This window comes from Rhinoderma darwinii, chromosome 7 (genome assembly GCF_050947455.1).
Source record: "Rhinoderma darwinii isolate aRhiDar2 chromosome 7, aRhiDar2.hap1, whole genome shotgun sequence".
NCBI classification, from domain to species: domain Eukaryota; kingdom Metazoa; phylum Chordata; class Amphibia; order Anura; family Rhinodermatidae; genus Rhinoderma; species Rhinoderma darwinii.
The window spans coordinates 128,203,844-128,224,474 of record NC_134693.1 but is presented as its reverse complement, the minus strand read 5'-3'; the positions used below and the strand labels follow the sequence as shown (position 1 = coordinate 128,224,474).

General features: G+C 43.1%; 1 protein-coding gene across 1 annotated transcript in view; it reads right to left on the bottom strand.

Annotated features, from left to right (window-relative positions):
• Window positions 1-20,631, bottom strand: part of SLC25A26 (solute carrier family 25 member 26) — a 100,227-nt gene that overhangs the window by 62,386 nt on the left and 17,210 nt on the right. Inside the window, exons 4-5 of the mRNA XM_075834005.1 lie at window positions 4,110-4,214; window positions 3,517-3,564 (exon numbers count right to left, since the gene is read on the bottom strand). Of these exons, the coding sequence (XP_075690120.1) occupies window positions 3,517-3,564; window positions 4,110-4,214 (153 nt within the window). The remainder of the gene's footprint in view (window positions 1-3,516; window positions 3,565-4,109; window positions 4,215-20,631) is intronic.

Sequence of the window (20,631 nt, the reverse complement as noted above, 5' to 3'; positions counted from 1 at the left end):
GACTGAGTAGCGGGTAGATTAGGGCTCACTTGTCTGTCTCCCCACCGCCGTCATTACACTAACTCTACGGTTGTGTAAAGGTAGCAGTAGACTTGGAGCTCTGTAATCCAAAAAAATAGAGCTCAAAACTCTATAAAGATCTATGATAAAAAAAAAAAAATAGCAGCCCAGGATTTTGACCATTCCCTATGCGTCTTCTTAAAACCTAATTAAAATTCCATGAAAAATGGCTCAACGGGAGACAAAAAAAAAAAAAGTAAGAGATGTTAAATACCCACAAGAAATTACATTCTAAAGGCCGAGTTCACACTGAGTTTTTTGCTGTTTACGTTTTTCACGACGTTTTTCGCTTGCACCCATTGAGGGCCACTGGCAAAAACGCTGCGAAATACGCTTTCTCTGCCTCCCATTGATGTCAATGGGAGGTCAAAGGCGAAAACTCCCGAAGATAGGGCATGTCACTTCTTTTTACTGCCAGCGTTTTTTACCGCTCGCGGTAAAAAACGTGTCCGCCTCCCATTGAAATCAATGGGAGGCATTATCGGCCGTTTTTTTTGCGGCGGTTTCTGCGTAAAAAAACGCAGTGTGAACTTCTTGAATATTTTTATAGCAAATAGAAATCTGTGTTTTCCTGATACAAAGCTCAAACTTCCCTGAATAGACATAGGGTTAAAAAAAAAACAAAAAAAAAAAATTCATTCTGCCTGCAGCCATTACTAGGCGGAGCTAATTGTATACGGTGTTATAATTTAGTTTACTATATTAACAGTATGCAGTCAGCACCTTAGCTCCCTCTAGTGGTGGCTGCAGAATTTTATCATCTTACGATATCTATGCAGGTGATTTGGAGCGGTGTAAGAAAAACAGACCCAACCTCTATCAGATAATATTATATTTGGACCTATTTTTAAAAACAAAAAACGGTGTTCATTGGTGGACCAAAAAAATACCCCAGGCTTTAAAACGTAAAACTCTTTTCCAACATGAAACCTGCTTGAAGCCACTCCATTACAAATTGCATGCTACTTACTAAACAAGCAAATTACCCAATATTTATTTCCGTGATGAAAAAAGGGCTCATTCCACCACAACAATAATTGTTCTTATTCCATCGCCGGCTTTCTGGAAATGATCAAATATTTCATGTGGAATCAGTTTTGAAGGTTCTTTTATGAGTACACACAATGCCAAAGACCCCAATTAAATCCCTTACAAAGTGCTGCCATTTTGAGTCGCGCAACACCTCAGAAAGGTCACCTACTGCTCCTTTATATCAGCCGGGAAAATTAATTACTACGGCGACATATGTCAGAATGGATTTTAAGAAGACGGCGGAGTTGGGCTGGAGTTGTGGGTCTCGCCCATTTGTTCCTTATGCAAAATCAGTTTTGCCCTGAATGGAAATGTATTCATTTATTGGCGCGCCCTCCGATAAATCACGGCGACTTGTTGCACTTTGTATTCAATCCACATCTTGATGAAATCTGAAGAAATTACATGTGTTTAGTGGAGCGAAAAATAAGTACAGGAAGAAGTTATTGTGTGGTTTATATTTCAGATGAACGGATCTCTTTGTTATGCAAGTGATACTGTAACTACAGAGACCGTGGATCGCGCCTGGAAAGTCTCTGAAGACGAGTAGAAATTTTCAACATTCAGTATATCTAAAATAAAGTTTTAAAGGGGGTGGTCTAGGATTAGAAAAAAAAAAAGCTCTGCTTTTTTTTCTCCCCGGGAAGAGCGCCCCTCTTGTCCATGGGCTGCATCTGGTATTGCAGTTCTGCAATATTCAAGTGAATGTGAGAGCTGCATTACCAGATGTAGCCCATGGACAAGAGTGGCGCTGTTTCTGGGGAGAAGACAAAAAGACAGTTTTTCTAATCCTTATTGTTCTAAAGCGATTTTCTTTCCCTTACTAACAGGACAGTGACTCTGCATGGTCAAAAAATATATTTTGAACTTGTTAATGGTGGTTTAACATTTTTTGATGCATCTTGGAAAAGCTAATACTCGTGCCCGGACAAAAAAAAAAAAAAAAAGAAAAAGCTCCATTTATGAATTCATTTGCATTCCCCCGCCACAGCACCTTGCTCCCCCCTGTGCGGGCGTGAATGTACAATAGAACCCAAGATCCCATCTTAGCAGGCCCATCCTTAAACTTTTTGGAGCCCAAGGAAAGGGTTAATGGTGGGGCTCCTGCTCTTCACAAAAATGTCACATCACCTGATCTGCGCGAGGGTAAGATGGTGCTGCTCTCTCCCGAGGGCCACAGCAGACCATATCACACAAATCAGGCTTAGATACAGGGCCCCGGCGGACAGTATCACAAATGCTAGGCTTAGATACAAGGGTCCAGCAGAGAGGATCACACGTGATAGGCTTGGATACGCCCCACAGACAGCACCTGTTGGGTCCTCCTCACCTCTGGGTGCAGCACTGGTCCCTGGTGCCATTCAGCACCAGGACGTTATCTGGCCGCACAAAGTACTGATGGTGCACGGCGTCAGGAGCCAGACCTGCGTACAAATGTGAAGACGACCAGGCAGGAGAGGGTATGGAGTAATGGCGGTGGCAAGTGCGGTGCCCACAGGCCCCGCTCAAAGGACGGCCCAGCATCTCAGGGGCCCCCTACTCTTGGAAAGATTGATTAACTGCTTTGCCCACTGACACTCCTGTTTTTGAGCAGGCAGAGATTATTTTTCAGTTGCTGGTGCCCTCTTTCACAGAACCTATGACCAAGTGCCATGGAACACCACGGTACACACCAGTAAACACTTTGATTTACTTCTTAAAAATACTTAGAATTTCTGTGGTAAATCCAACTAGACAACTCCTTTCCATATGTGCTTCCGCTGGCGACCACAGCTCAGTACCGGAGGATGGAAAGTGATCAACTGATCGCTGACATTTAAAAAAAAAAAAAAAAAAAGAAGGAGGGTCCAGTTTGGGCAGCCCCTTTAATTCATTATAAAACGCATCTATGAAAAGTATCCACATTGGATAAAGATATAATACAGAATAAATGCCACAAATGGGACAAAAAAAAGTACATGGAATCGTACCGCAGAGTAACCTAAAATATACACCAGAGTCTTAAACTCTCTTCAGTCTTCTGTGAGATTAGATAGGCCAAATTCAGACGACCGCGGTATACGTCTGTGTGACGGCTGTTAAAACAACGGCCGTCACACTAACGCGTCTATTTCAATAGGGCTGGTCAACGGACGTGTCAAGGGTTCGTTGACAAATAGAACTTGTCCTATTTTATTCTATTTTCACGGATCCCTCGATAGACTCAATACTATGGGGATCCGTGAAAATGGGACCCGCACGGGGGCAATTGGTATGTGAAAAACTGCAGTTTTTCACGTCCGAGTTCCCCACATTCGTCCGAATTCAGCCTAACAAGCAGTTCGGTCGCACAAACACGAATCTCTGGACTATTAAATGGCAAACATGTTACTATAATTGTTTGTTTTTGCCTTTACAATAATAAAACAGCAGTCCGTGTCTTACCTCTCTCAGGACTGTGCTTTTATAACCTCGATATAGGCCCCGGATTCCCTGTAAGACCAATTTAACAGTTAGGGTAGACGGCATAAAACCTACAAAAGTAAATTCTCCCAGATTAAGGTGGTGGTAAATACTGTAGGCATCAAGTTACCACCATGAGGGTCCGCCATAAAAGCAATGCCGGGACCATTACCAAGAACTGCTTCTATAAGAAAAGTCCTAGACGTTACTTGAAGCAACACCATACGTAGTATTAATTTTATATACTTCCATATTTTTTGCGGTCATATATATATATATAATCTCTCTAGTGACAATTTTTTTTTTTTATATGCTGAATTAGGCCCTTTTAAGGTCAGATTCAAAACAATGGTCCTAGTTGGCGGCTCGGGCGTTAATCCGGAGACGTTCAAGCAGAATTTCACCTCAGATCAGAGTTTATTATTTTTAAGCTTTTTCTGTGTTGACTCAAACATTTTGACAGGATTTGGATTTTACAGGGTTCATATAAGGAGATCACATTGTTTGCTGGGAAGTTATATGAAACGCAGCGAGACCCTTTATGGGATCACCGCTCAGGTCTCTTGACCTCTTACCTCTTGACGTAGGGTGCCGGCAAACATCTGATATGTGGACGAGGATGGAGATACCTGTGCCCTTTGCTTAACAACCTCAGAAGGCACACGAATAAGACAAGCAACCTGGTGATAGAACATAGAAGACAGAGGTAATGATGACGTTTTCATGGTGCGGGAGGCTCAAATAGATGGATTCTGTATGGACGTCATTACATCTACACAAAGCTACATTTTGGGGATTTTGGTATTAAGGCGTATATGAATTACACACACACCACATCTATGTACCCACTACATGCATTGAAGTCTATGTACGCAGGTCATCCGCAGATTAGCCACGTGGAAGTTACCCAGAAGAACATAAAACCTGTCAATGACCTCATTGTTATAAATGACAACATCATATAACATGGTTTCTCATTCATATGAGCGCAATATTGGCGTTAAGAGCCTCCGTCAATTTTGGCATAAAAAAACAAAAGAAAAACAAACCCAAGCGCAATGTGCAGCATTTTTGCTGTCAAAACACAACATTTGGTTGCCTAACGCCACTTAAAAGCCCTGTTCACACCGATTTTTTTTTTTTTTGCAGGCAGAAAAAAACTTGCCTCAGAATTCCTTCATGAATTTGAGGCATATTTTGACCTGCCTGCGCTTTTTTGCCGCGGTTTTAACCTGCCAAAATTGAAACTAATTCAAGGACCGTGGGCAAAAAACGCTCGTAAAATAGCCCACGTGGGTTTTTCTGCCCTCCCCCCTCCATTTCAATGGGAGGTCAGAGGCGGAACAGTAGCAAGAAAGGACATGCCGGTTTTTTTTTTCCTACGAGCAGCTAAATACCGCCCAGGGGGAAAAAAAACCCGCCTCTGCCTTCCACTGAAATCAATAGGGGGCAAATTCTGGCATTTTTTGGCGCTGATACCAAAGCATCAAAATCAGCAGCAAAAAACAGTGTGAACAGGGTAAAAACCTGAAAACTCATGTGAGTGCACACTGGACAGCTAGAGGTTACTGGCGATTCTCCTTCCTTTATTTTGGCTGGATTTAAACGGATTTCACAGATTTCTGTAAATAAAGCTTAAAGTGTAACTAAACTTCTATAAAACTTCTGACATGTCAGAAGTTTTGATCGGTGGGGGTCAGAGCTGGAGTGATCGGGTGAGTGATGTGTCGCTTGGTTTCTGATCCGCTTTCCACAAAAAACTGAGCGAGTGCCGTACGGGTTCAATAGAAAGTCTAAGTCCGTACACCGTTCACTCAGCGTTCAGAGGAAAAATCGGATCAGAAACGAAGCGACACAGCTCTCACCTGATCGCTCCTGCCACTTCATTTTAGCGATCAATAGGGTACTTTGACACTTCGGTAACGTTTGTGTGCGATTTACAGCACAGCAAGTGTAGTCCCGCTAGACTACGCTGTAAACTGTCATTTGCAGCGAGATTACGCTCGATGTGCTATAAATCACACATAAACGTTACCGAAGTGCTGGGATTGTGAATAGACATCGCGTCCTGGCTGGTAGTGATGTCTATTCCCTGTCAGGACACTTCAGTAACGTTAATATGTGTGTAAGTGGCTGCACATAGTGATCTAGTAAGATCACTATGTGCAGTGTAAATGAATGGAGAGAAGTGTATGACTGATTGGTCAGCGTCATAAACTTCTTTCCACAGCAACCACTTGGCCAAAAAGTAAAACACCCAGTTGGGCAATACGAAAGTCATTAGCTTAAAGCTAAAATAGGTCATAACTCCGTCAAAAATTATCGTTTTTCTAAATAAAAAACACTGCTGTTATCTACATTACAGCGCCGATCACATAATGTACAAGATAGGCCACTTATAATGTGGTGACAGAGACGCTTTAAGCTTTGGGATGTAAAACGATAAATAATTAAATTCATTGAATGCGAGCAAAGTTCTATAAAAGAGAGAGAGTAAGGAATTGCAATACACAAAGAATTTTACAAAGTTGCAGAGAAAACAGTAAAAATCCCTTTTAACCTATGTTCCGAGAATAATATACAGGGCTGTGGGAAATTTTATACTCCAGACGACGAAAGGCCACAATTTATGTCGGCCTGTATTATCTGAATGGACTACAGGTTACTAGCCTGTAGTGGATGGGAAAACTACAGGGAATAGGAATCCCCCCCCCCACCCCCGCTATCCTCGAGTTTTATTGGAACTATTCAAATTATAAGACTCTGTTAGGGAATTGCTACTGGAGCAATTACATGGTATATTCCTAAAGATTTACAAAAGGTTAAATAGGCCTTTAAGGTGTAGTCCGCTTTGGACATTATCTACTTATTAGAAGGGTCAAAAAAAACGGATCGCAAAATGTATCCTGGCTGTCCCCACAGCGATCAACTATGATCTGTGGGGAAACCTGTCAGTAAGTGTTCAATTTCCCTGCAGTGCCACCACAGGGGAAATGAAGAATTACACAGTGCCCATTCAAATCAATGTGGTGTCTGTGTAACAGAGGACAGGAAAGGTCCTCTTGTGTGAGAGATACTCTGTAACCGCTCTCCACTCTGGCCAAGAGATGAGGATCCTGAATCGAGGACCCCCCTCTATTTACTCAGAATTCCCTAATAGGGTGTATGGAAATGGGTTTTCTAAACCAGACAACCCCTTTTAGGCTTCATTTACATCTGCGTCATGGGTCCCGTCAGACCTTTCAGTCAGGAGAACCCATGAACGGAAACCAAAACGGAAACCATAGCGTTTCGCTTGCATTCCCATTGAATTCATTACCACTTGTCTCCGTTACGCAAGGTTACGTAATAGACGTTATCGATTCCGCAAAAAACAAAAACAAACCTGAAACCCTATGGAACGGAGACAAACGGAAACCATTAGCAATGGAAGAGTTACCATTGAAATCAACGGTAATGCAAAAGGAAAGCTATGGTTTCCGTTTCTGGGTTTACCTGGCGGAAAGGTCTGACGGAATCCACGAACCGATCCCTGACGCAGATGTGAACGAAGCCTTAAACGGTCGAATAAAACCTTTACATTATCTACAAATCTCCTAGGAACATTGACGTAATAACATGTCAGGCTGTGGGGAGATCGGTCAGCAGAGTACAAGCTGCCATCTATTGGCAACCTGAAGTCTGTCAACGGACGCATGTCTACAACAGACAACAGCATTCGCCTCCTGACCGACAACTGTGGGAACTTTCCAATTCCCTTCGTAGATGGTTAATATCAGAAATGCTTCCGCAGTCAGTCATTTCATGATCTAATTCAGAAATTAATTTCTTAAAAGTGAATTTATACTGAAATTTCGCCCCTTACTCCTCAAGCAACCACCAGTTATACAACATAGAAACACAAGACTTATCACAACACGAAACCTCTAAACCCACAAGAACAAGCCGGGACTCACACACACACATTACAGTCCAGGCTCTGGCAGAACATCTCCTTTGTATTAAGTGGAATGGTCTGCATGACCGGCTAGGTGTTAAGGCGTCCACTGATTAAATGTGATCTGTACCGTATTCATCGGAATCATTTCGTGCTCAACAAACACGTGGAATGAAGAAAAAGCCTGCGCTCTGTAGAGGGCGGATAAACAAAAGTCACTAGGTTTAGTCAAAACAATTTTATTGCCCGGGTCACAGCCGAGGTGACTTGAGGTCCTTCTGTCCTGTGGAAGTGCCATAAAGGTCTGTGATGAGAAGACCCCTTAAAGTGTATATCCATCTTGTAACGAGCAGGACGTGATCCGTTTGGGTTTTTTAACCTCTGGATGGAAAAAATTATTTTTTCATTCAGTGACAGCAACAAAGATCTTGAAAACTATCAAGAATTGAAAACAAACCACAAAGTTGCACAACATAGGCTATGTTCACATGTTCAGAATTTACCATAAGCAAATCCGAATTGGATTTTGAAAACAATCCGCCGTGGAAATCCGAGGCGGACATTCAGATCTCTGCTGCATATCTAATTCAATGGGCCAACCTGTGGCTTTTTTTCAGCGCGGAATCCATGCAAATAATGAGCATGCTGCAGATATTAAAATTCACAGCTCAGTCATTATTTCGCACAGGTTTTTTTCCGAAACCTGTGTAAGGTATTAAAAAAAAAAACCCTATTCACCTTTGGAATGCGAGCGGATTTGGTGCGGAATCCACAGGACTCCCCCCCCCCCCCCCATGAGCCAAAATGGAGAGCCGTTGTGGTGGAATTGAGTCATCCATGTAATGACATCTACAGCCATTCATCTTAAGAACTGACGGAAAGTGTGAACAGAGCCGAAGGCTGGCCATACACTCGATAGTGGTCAGCCGAACGATCGTTCGACATCTACTCCTCCTGACTCCCCTATACACATGCATGCTCGGCTCGGCATGCATCTGTTCACAGGGAGAAAGCCGCAGCCAGAGCATCTAATAACCAACAAAAGTGTCGAGCTTGTTAAAATTCAATACGTCGACCCTTCTCTCTTCAGACATCTACCGTCGGTGGAGAGTAGGCTGGTCCCACCAACACACATCTAATGTGTATCGTCACCTTAAGATTGGAGAATCCCTTTGAGCCAAGGTGACTTGAAATATGTAAAAGAATATGACTGGACTCGATAGAAAACCTCTGTAGTTACGAAGGTGATGACGTTTTGACAAATTGCACAAAATTGGGCATTTCACTCGAATACAAAAAAATTTTTTTTTGTTATATTGGGATCTACTTTAAGACTGGTTTGTGGTCCCTTCTATCTGCTGGTCTATGTGTGTGTGTATAAAATAAGCACTTCAAAGCCAGATATACAAAACCACACGGAGACCGCTGTTGCCGATCCAGAATTATTTTGAGAAAAAAAAAAGTACGTTTACACTCGGCTCTGTGTGTCCGGGTTCAAAACCAGCAGCTGACCCCATTATGTCAAGAAAATAAGAATTTGTCAACTTGTGAAGTTCAGCATAAATATTCATAGAACTTCATGCTCCGTAACACTTCACGTCTTTACATTTGCTTTTGGTTTCCTTAAAACACATACGAGCAGAAGGAAAACCTTAAAAGGGTTCGCAGATAAAAAAAACACAATCTGACCGGAGGAGTTGCGGGCGCCCAGCATGGCTTCCCGACTTCTGTGGAGCTGCAATCTTGCTCGGTGAAGGGGCTTACGCAGTAATGCTTTCCTCTATATTCCGAAGCTCAGTCTATTTTATTTTACATTATCTTTGATCCCCCCCCCCCCTCCTATTTGAATCAGAACAACAAGTAAATATCTTTTTGGAGAACAAAAACAGAAGCCCTGGTCTGAACTCGAAACGTGGAGCCGATGTCATCTTAGGGCCACTTGTCACATCCATTTTCCTGGAAACGCAGTTGCCCCGGCCTTTCTGCAAGAAGTCTGACATTTAGACATCAAAATGAATGAAATGTTCAACAATAAACCACCTTGAAACATGTTTTTCTCTAATCTTACATATATTCAAAGGCAGCTGCTTCTGAAGGGAACGTTGACGTGTTGTGCCATGAAATATCAATGAGGTAAAGGATTTTTGTGCATTGGAATATGCTCCGATCATCTTATGATATCTGGTCTACTAAACTATTGAGGAAAACGGGGAATAGTCCCCGAATCATGACAAACACATCTACACACGGTCAATCAAAACGAACCGGTAAAAAAAAAAAAAAAAATCAAAAAAAAATAAATCACCCAAAACCAACCAGTGGGTGAAGTTGCACACCGTATTAAAGGGGATTTCTACATGGAGGTCTACCCATAGCCTAGACCATCAATATCAGATCGGTGAAGGTCTGACTCCCAGCAACCCCACCGACGAGCAAAGTGAAGGCGCCGCACGCTGTACTCCGCGCTTTCCATCTGTTCTATAGACATGAAATGAAGCAGCGGGCAAATGCTCAACTGCCGCTCCATTCAAGCGCCTACTCACTACAGAGGAGGATCTAGGGGTTCGGTACCCCCGTTCTCGCGGTTGCTGGGGGTACCGTGGAATACTGTGGTTAGGTGATAATTGTCGATGTTGGGAATACCCCTTTAATGGCTTTCTGAATATTCTTTGAGGATCTGGATAAGGGGTTGACTTAGGGAGTTTTACACTGGGCAGTTATCGGGCAGTCAAGCATTCATAGAACGCTCGTTGCCGATAATTTCCCTGTGTAAACAGGACAGCGATCAGCAGATGACCGAGCAGATCATCAGCTGATCGTGTCGTTTTAAAAAAGTGGAATATTATCGTTGTCGGCAGCACATCTTGGTGTGTAAACCGGGAGACGCGCTGCCGACATTATAATAATGTAGGAGGGACAATGGCTCGTCCCCATCCATAGCTCCGTGTGACAGGAGCAAACGAGTGCCAATCAATGATGTTTCGTTGATCGACGCTCACTGCACCGGCCGCTTAACAAGGGCCTTTACACTATGCAATAGTTAAAAAAATCAAAGATCAAAATTATGCCATATCTATACTTCAAGAAAATATTATTTTGCTCTCTATCTAATTTCAGGGTTGTGTAATCCAGACGCTGAGCGGAATAAGTCTCTGGCCTCCCAAATATTTTTTTTTAATGGAATTTTTTAATCCTGGGACCCATAAGATATAACCGCAATATACAGACCGTCTTCGGAAACAAATAGATATCATTTTACGATGGTTTCAGATCAGCTGAAAAAAATCCGGAAAAAAACAAAAACCTACACATTCATGATTGAACACTGCCATCTAGTGGAGGTTTCCGATAAATGGATTGAAAGGGATTTTATAGGCTTCACGTTACATAGGTAAATTGCTGGTACATTATACTCGGAGCTTATTTTTCATTTGTATTATGATCGTTGGTGCTTAATACAGTGGCCATTTTAATCTATGGGGCTATTCACATGGGCGCATAAAATACATACCTATGTGTTATACGATGCACGACTTTCATTGGTTGAAGTCTACGGATGTATCTCTATGTTGTCTGTATGTGATCAATGCATCCATATATCAGAGGGGCAATTCCTCCATAGAAGACAGCCCATCTGTATAAGCGATCCATAATACGGATGCGATACGGACGCCATATAATCTAGGATGCTGCCCAATTGTGCCACGTTTACAAATACGCCCGTGTGAAGCTGGCCTTAGGTCACTATTACACGTGTCGATTTTTGTCAGTATTTTGCACCTGTATTTGTAACCCAAAACTAAGAGTGGAACCTAAAAACACAAAAAAAAAAAAACTATAATGGAACGATATAAAGTTCTATTTTTTTCAATGTACTTCTGATTTTAGACGTTCTACGTGAGGCGTCTTCGGGCTGACAAGGAGCGCCGATCACAGTCGAAAGTGCAAAGCACGACGCGGAGCGCATCTGCCCCTTCGTTTCAGCAATGATGGGAATCCCAGCACTCAGACCCCACCGATAAAAACCTTCTAAGTCTCTATGACATATCAAAAGTTTTCCGAAAGTGCAGTCCCTCTCCAAGCAGATGGATGCAAAATACTGACCGAATCTGCAGTGTGCACAAAACGAAACTATGTCGCGCGTGGTACTGCTGCCGCCTGAGAGCGGTTCTGTTTAACGGATCGGTCCCCTTTACGGCATACTGCAATGTTTTTTTTTTTTTATGTGGACTTTGAATGCATTAACCACCGTGGCTTTATGCATGGCCCCATTGAAATGCAGTCACATTATTTGGACCCAAAATAAACCCAAAAAACTATAAAAACGCAAACTCTAAAAATTAATACAAAGAGCTAATAATAAAATAACATATAGACAATTGTTAAGCGCATAAATCGTGAAAAAAATATTCGACTCAATATGGCGACTGCTGTGTGCGCCACATTTATTAACGGTTTCAGACACGCCAAAAATGTGCTAAGATTCTGGTAAAAACAAAAATGGTGTAAAGTAAGCAACGTAGAAGGCTACATGCACACAATGCGTAATTTGATGTGGAAAATCTGCATCAAAACAGCAGGTGTACGCACTTAAATCCACAGCTAAATGTATGTTTTTTTTAGGTGCGGTATTTACATTTTGACCCTGAAATAGGTGCGGTTTTATGCTGTGTATTTTGGTGCGTTTGTCTGTAAAACTAGTCCGATACAATTCGCAAGCGGAAACGCAGGATATATTAACGTGTGGATTTTAAAATACGCACCGCAGGCCAATTTATGCGCAGAAAAAAAATCTGCCCCGTGTAGATGAGATTTCTTGAAATCTCATTTACTTTACTGGTACTGTAATACGCTGCGGATTTGCCACATGAATATACGCACGTAATAAGCAAAGTGTGAATGCACCCTAAAGCTACATGCAAACGTTGCGTATTTTGCTGCGGAAAATATGCACCAAAACCGCAGCAATACGCAGTAAATTCGCAGGCAAAAACCGCATCTAATAGTGTATTTTTCGGTACGGTTTTTCGGTTTTAAAGCATTTTTCAGTGCATTTCCATGCTGCGGATTTTGGTGCGATTTTCGTGAGCACTAGGCAGATACAATTTCAAGGGGAAACGCAAGATAAATTGACATGCTGCAGATTTTAAAATCCGCACCATAGGTCAATTTACGTGTGAAAAATACTGCAGCGTGTACATGAGACTTCCAGGAATCTCATTGACTATGCTGGTATTGTATTATTGTAATGCTGCCGCACGCAAATCCGCACATAATCCGCATCATGTGCATGGATCCTAAATTAGAGAAAAGTGTCTTCCATGTATAGCTAGATGCACCAAATTTATCATACAGCGTGCACCAGTTTGATAAATTTGGCGCATTTTCTGACTGCCTTAGGCTACATTCACACGACCGTGGAAAAAAATGGCCATTAAATACTGATCAACTGTAAGGTTTTTCATCAATTTCCAGTCCCTCTGTCCGTTTTTAATGGCCATTAAAAAAAAAATGGATTTCATTTGTCAGGTTTTTTTTTTTTGTCCCAACCCCCTGAAATCACCACAGTGCTCATGTAGATAGTGTCACAGTGCCCGCATATAAAGTGCCAGTGTCCCCTGTAGACAGCGCCACAGTGTCCCCTGTAGATACCACCCCCTCCCCTGTAACACCACTGTAGCTCACTGTAGGAGCGGAATCCCTCTGATGGAGCCCCTGACATCTGTCCATATATAGACAGTGAGGTCACGAGAGCAGAACCCCCTGCCAGAGCAGAGCGGGGATTCCGCTCTAGGAGTAACACCTTGAAGTCACTGTCCATATATGGATAGTGACGCCGGGGGCTTCTCCAGGAGCGGAATCTCCTGCCAGAGTGGGGTCTGGCCGCATGCGATTCCACACCTACAGGGTGCTACAGTGGCACGCCATTTGTGGGGGATGGGCGGGAGGCTGGCTATCTTTTGTCAGGGGGGTGCTATATACATGGAGGGGTGCTAGCTACAAGTCCCCGGCCAGAGATCTTGTGATGTTCTGGCCAGGGATTCAATTGTTGAAACCCCATCACTGTCCTTCTATGGACAGTAATGTCAAGGGCTTCGCCAGGGCTCTGCGCTCAAAGCAGCGCTGTGTGCGGGGAGTCTGCGACCAGGATCATTTTTACTGATCCATTGACTTCTATGGGAGCCATCTGGTCGTGAAAACGGCCATGTGAATACACCAACTTAATTATTCTGAAAACAGCCGTGGGAAACGTTAAAAATAAGTGGCCCATTCAGAAAAATCCCTCCTCAAAAGAAAGTTCCCATCCTTCTAAAGTGTAGTGAAAAAAAAAACAAAAACAAAAAAACACAAAAATTGTACTTCACCCACAGCCCCCGACCCCGCACCCAGGTGTTATTCACACGTTATATAAAGAAAAAGAAGACTTCATCCAGCGTTGTTTTGTAGTTTAAAAAGGAATCAACGTTCCCACTTTTATGGACATAGAAAAACAGATAAAATATGAAGAGACAGTATCGAGGTGGTTTCAAAAAGGCGAGTGCCCAAGCCTACGCGTTTCGAACACTGGCTGTGTTCTTATTCATGGCAGATATTCATTTGCGGTGTGAGCCTCTGGTTTATATTCTAAGTCTGTGATTTGGGTGGTATAGTTCTAAGACACCTGTAGCAATCAGCAATGCAAAAAAGTAACCCTTAAGGATACAAATACGACCGGGATGTGTGGAACGTATATGAAGAATTTTATATACAAATATACCAATAATGTGTATGTGCGCAAAAAACTATACACTTAGAAAAATTGGAACCAAAATCGGATATAAACATACATGTGTATATAATGGGAATTAAATTCTGAAAATCGAAAGCTAGAGCATTTTTTTCAGGAGGGGCCCGTCAATGATAGAGTACAAACGCAACAAGAGACGCACATAGCATAGATAACGATAATGCTAGGAGCCCGGCTCCCTGCAGTGTGCTCAGTCCGGGAAACGCGGCCAACCTTCGGACCGTATATCACGGACTGAACACGCTCATGTGAATCCGGCCTTAGAGTATAAACCAGAGAGGCTCACACCGCAAATGAATATCTGCCATGAATAAGCTAGTGTTCGAAACGCGTAGGCTTGGGCACTCACCTTTTTGAAACCACCTCAATACTGAGTCTCTTCATATTTTATCTGTTTTTCTATGTCAATAAAAGTGGGAACATGGATTCCTTTTTAAACTACATAACAGCGCTGGAACAAATATTACGTGGATATAGTTGAATACTATGGCGCCACCATTCACTCTAGTAGGCCACAAGCTACTTTAGACGTACGAGACTCCAGTGCCGCATATAGGCCATCGCAGGCGTAACAATTCAGTGACAACAAAGGGGGGCAAACATTACTTTGTGAAGGGTGCAAAGTGGGTAATATTACTGTGCGGGGACACAAAGGAGGGCACTATTACTGTGGGCAGAAAGGAGGCATTATTACTTTGTGGTAGGCAAGATAGGGGAATTATTCCTGTGTCGAGGAGCCATTACTTTGTGAGGAACAAAACGTGGCACTATTACTGTGTAGGAGACACAGAGGGGCACTGGAAGTAGCAGCAGGATTTATTTTGTTTGGGGGGGTGGAAAAAAAAAAAATCAAGTCTTGGGGCTAGTGCCCCTAATTGTTGAAGTCCCTGTTTTCAGCTACACCTTATATACAGTGTAAACTTCTACAGCTCCTACTAGAACTTTTGCACATAAACACAAAAATCCACAATGTTTTTTTCTGGAAAAAGCTGCCGCTTCCTGCAGGGTCCATGTCCGCTGACAGTGCGAGGTCTTGTGTGGGAGGTTGATGGCTGACAGCTTCTAATTTGCAGATTTCAAGCTTTAATCGTATGATGAATTTGTTGGCAGGATCAGTGGATATCTGTCTCCATTCATCTTTATTTACAAGCAATTTTCAGCCGCAGGATTAATTCCACTTTCCTGCAACTCTCGCTAAACCTCCTCGTATCTGCACTGTATACTTGGATAGAAAGAGCGACAAAACTCTTGAAGTAAACCGGTCAACAAGTGGTGGAGGCGGACATTTTGAAGAGTGAAAGTATCTGGCACTAAAAGGGACACAGACCAGACCCAATTTAAAAAAAAAAAAAATAATTATATATATATATATTTTGCAGGTTCCCCCCACCTGTCATGTGGCATTTATAATACTGGAGTCTTTGTTATGTGGCAGGGGTGGGGGGACTGTAAACCCCTCAGACACCAGAGCTTGGATGCGACTGCTACTACTGGACCCCCTATAGCTACCTTTGAGACTGCAGTCAATCACTAGTGATATCCGTGAACTTGTCTCTTTAAGACTTCATGCATACGATAGAGCCACGCGCAGGTGCTTGTTCGGCAGCAGGTATAACAGTTAGTCTGTGCCTTTGCATGGTGCTCAGTGGGACGTCGTATGTTGGAGGCCACTTGGGACCAGAAAGGAAATTTTTCCCTTTTAAGGCAGTTTGGCTAATGTCTTAGATGGGTTTTTTCTGTTTTCTTTTGGAACATGGAGAATTTTTTTTTTTTTTTTTTAAATCTACCCCCATCCCTTCCCATCATGCAAATCCTCTCCCTCCCCCTGGTTGACGTACATATGGAAAGTATTAAATATGTAATTATTAGATATTCTGCCAAGAAGCATTTCACAATACGGCGTGCGATGGAGCATGCAAAATTCAACATTATAACTCTCTATTAGTTAAAGCGGAAACGTTTGCGGCACGTTTTCATATGGCCATAACATTGAGGCACAGTACCCCGAACCGGGGGTCTCCCAGCTGTGGGATCCATGTGAGCATCTTCTAGTAGGAGGAATAAGGGTCAGCTCACACAGAGTTCAGAGTTTTTGGCACCGATTTTGACGCGTAGACCGAGACGGAACCAGCACCAAAAAATGGCCCAAATCGCCCACCATTGTTTTCAATGGGAGGCAGAGGTGTTTTTTGGCTGCATACGGAAAAAAAAAGGGTGCTCTTTCTTTGAGAGGTTTTTGCCTCTGACCTCCCATTGAAATCAAAAGGGACTCCGCGGCGCTTGTTTGGCTGCATGTTTTGCCCGCGGTTTTTGCATCAGTTTCAACGAAAAACAAACGCTACAAAAAATGTGGGGGGAAAAAAAAAAAGCACCAAAATACTGGCAAGTCAAAGTCTGCCAAGGAAATTTGAAGCAGATTTTTTATGCCTGCAAAAAACGCTGTGTGAACTGGGCCTTAAAAGGCTGGATTCGCACATTCAGATTTGATGCAGTTTTTTTTAAGCCAAAGCACAGAGTAGATGTAAAAGTGGAGATGTACAAGTCTTTTATATATACTTTACCTTTTATAGCTACTCCTGGCTTTGGCTCAAAAAACTGCACATGTGAATCCAGCCCTATACTCGCAGCACAGGGGCAGGGGCTTGTTATAGTAGCGTCAGGACCAATTACATAGAGATAGCCCTTACCTGCAGCATTGCCGTCAGCATCTGGTAGACGTCTATTCACACGTCGCAATCCTATAGCGTTTTTTGCCATACTGTGGCGTTTCGCTGTGGTTTTGCTAAAACGCAGCAAAAAAACGGGATATGATCACGACATGTGAACAGACCCCGATATTGTAGCATGGAGGGCAGCCAGCCTGTTCTGGCTTGCCTTGCTCCTTGTTAGATGTTTCACGTATCAGACATCTCTTCTAAAAGGAAATGCTATTGATCTGTGCGAGTAGATGACAAGATGGAGCAGTTACTTATCAGATGCAAATTTATTGCTCTGCAGATCGATTGCCGTCTACCTTGATGCAAAAAACTGCAGCTCAGCCGCTAGACATAATGTCGTACACCTGGATCACCCCGGCTTCTCTCTATCGGACGTTATGACATGTTATTTACCTTCATCAGAGACTACATGGCATTGAAGTTATATTAAGGGCTATGTGAACCTTTGAAAACAGTCATTTTTTTTGTTTATAAAACATGATCAGTGTGATTTAGCAACTTTCGAATTACTTTTTCTTAAAAAAATTGTTTTACTTTTTGAGACACAGCTGCTTTGTATCCTGTATACAGAGCAGCTGTTTCTAGCGCGGAGACCTGAATCCGTCCAGTTATCGATCAGATTATTTACTTGGATGTGATCGATAACAGCTTGATCCTGCGTGTCGGAGATACTCAGGACCCACTGACAATGAACCCGTCAGTCCTGCTGACCTGACAGATACAGGTTTCAGCACTAGATACAGCTGCTATGTATGCAGAATACAAAGCAGATGTATCTCAAAAAAGTTAAAATACATTTTAATTTAAAAGTAGTAAAAAGTTGCACCATTCACACTGATACATTTAAAAAAACAAAACAAAAAAAAAACACATTTTCAAAAAGGTGCACATAGCCATTAGATCCCATGCACACGGCCGTAATGTTGATCCACAATCTATGGATCAAAAGTACGAACCCATTAATTTCTATTGCCCATGGACCCCTTCCCATATATTTAAGGGAAGGTGTCCGTGCCGCAGAAAGGTTCCACAAAAGAAAGGACATGTTCCTTTTTTTTTTTTTTTATGTACCGTGCTCCCATACTTCATAATGGAAGCATGGCCCACAAATGTGGAGACTGTCTGGGTGACTGTCAGCTGTGCCCGTAATCACCGGCTGTGTGCAGGGGGCCTTAAAGGGAATATCCCACCTAAAATTACATTAGATCAGAGGTCTCCAACCTGCAAAACTACAACTCACAGAACGCCCTGACAGTTGGAGCAAATGACGCGCCAGTCTTAATAAATCTCTCCCACAGGTCATAGATCACTGACCTAGTTATCACCGTCAAGCTTTCTGGTTATATCTGTTTCTGCAGACGTCAACCAATATGGCTGCTATTACAGACCCCATCGGGGTTACATAGTTACATAGTTAGTACGGCTGAAAAAAGACACATGTCCATCAAGTTCAACCAAGGGACTGGAAAAGGGAAGAAAAAATTTCTACACATAGGAGCTAATTTTTGTTCTAGGAAATTATCTAACCCTTTTTTAAAGCCATCTACTGTCCCTGCTGTGACGGCTCCTGCGGTAGGCTATTCCATAGATTCACAGTTCTCACGGTAAAGAAGGCTTGTCGCCTCTGCAGCTTGTCCCAAACTCCTAAATGTCAAATATGCAGCGATACATCTCCACTACTATAGTTCTAAACAAGTCAGGAGGCCATTCAGGTCGATCGGAAAGCGGATCTATTATTTTTTGTTAAGTTTGAATGTTATGATAAAGAGCATTCCTCAATAAAAAAAATAACTAGTAGATATAGGTTCCATCTGTTATTCGGGGAATCTGGGTCAGGGGCGTAGCTAGGAGTGGCAGCCGGGGGAAGTGCCCCGGGCGCAACTTAGAGGGGCTCGAGGGCCGCACCGTCCATGACGGCGGCCTGCTGCCTCTCTAAGGGGTCGGCAGCGCCACTGAAACCAGTCGCCCCCACCCCCTCCTGCACTATAATTGTACCTGTGTCTATAGGACACAGGTACAATTAGAAGCAATGAATGGCCGGGTACGTTCCCTGCCCGGCCATTCAGTGCCTTTCTACGAGTAAAGCGGTGCGATACTTTGCGCTGCTTGTGTCGTTGAAAGGCGCCGATTGACAGGGAAAGTAATTCTGCCCTGCCAATCAGCGACTTTCATAGACGCAAGTGGTGCGATCACGTCATCGCGCTGCTTGAGTCGTTCAAGCCCAGGAGACCTGGGCAGAAGAGAGCAGGTCTCCATTGCCGCCGGACAGCGCGGGAACGTGATGAAGGTGAGTTTGTATAGCTTTTTTTTATTTTTTATTATTAGGATAAAAAAAAAAAAAACGTGTGTGGCATTATCTACCGGGGGGGTGTGGCTTTATCTACGGGGGGGCTATATACTGGGGTGGGCTATTTGTGGAGCACTATATACAGAGGGGCGGGCTATATCTACAGGGCGGCTATCTGTGGAGCACTATAGAGGGAGCTATATGTGGGACACTATATACAGGGGTGGGCTATATGGGGGACGCGACGATCTACAGGGGGCTCTATGGCAGGCACTATCTACAGGGGGCACTGTGCTTGTGTGTGTGGGACACAGTGTATGGTGCCATTATAATTAGAGGTGGTGTATGGTGCTATTATAATTAGAGGTGCAGTGTATGGCGCTATTACATTTAGGGGCATAGTGTCTGGTATAAGGAGAACTTTGTTTATAGGTGTTGAAATGTTTAAAAAGTGAGAAGCTGAAGACATCTGAGCGGAAAACTACAGAAATGGGCTCTGACCTGGAGAAGTCATCATAGAGGTCTGGACCGGATGGAGAAAAAGAACTAGAATCTGAGACGTCACCGGTGAGTCACTTAATGTAAATGTTTATTCTGCTTCTAATCAGGACTGTAATCACTGTATGATCTGCAGCGAGATGATGGGTGGTATGATTATGATACGATTTTTTTTTGTGAAACAGCAACTCCCAGCATATCCTTACCATTGTTCGGACCATGCTGGGAGCTGGAAACAATTTAGTGCAAACCTATACGGCAGGGGTTGCACTAAATGGAGCTGTATTTATGCTGGTGCTGTATATACGTAATGAGCTGGGCTCTGGTGCTGTATATACGTAATGAGCTGGGCTCTGGTGCTGTATATAAGTAATGAGCTGGGCTCTGGTGCTGTATATACGTACAGCGCTTGGTACTGGACCTGTATATACGTACAGCGCTTGGTACTGGTGCTGTATATACGTAATGAGCTGGGCTCTGGTGCTGTATATACGTAATGAGCTGGGCTCTGGTGCTGTATATAAGTAATGAGCTGTGCTCTGGTGCTGTATATACGTACAGCGCTTGGTACTGGACCTGTATATACGTAATGAGCTGGGTTCTGGTGCTGTATATACGTAATGAGCTGGGCTCTGGTGCTGTATATACGTAATGAGCTGGGCTCTGGTGCTGTATATACGTAATGAGCTGCGCTCTGGTGCTGTATATACGTAATGAGCTGCGCTCTGGTGCTGTATATACGTAATGAGCTGCGCTCTGGTGCTGTATATACGTAATGAGCTGCGCTCTGGTGCTGTATATACGTAATGAGCTGCGCTCTGGTGCTGTATATACGTAATGAGCTGCGCTCTGGTGCTGTATATACGTAATG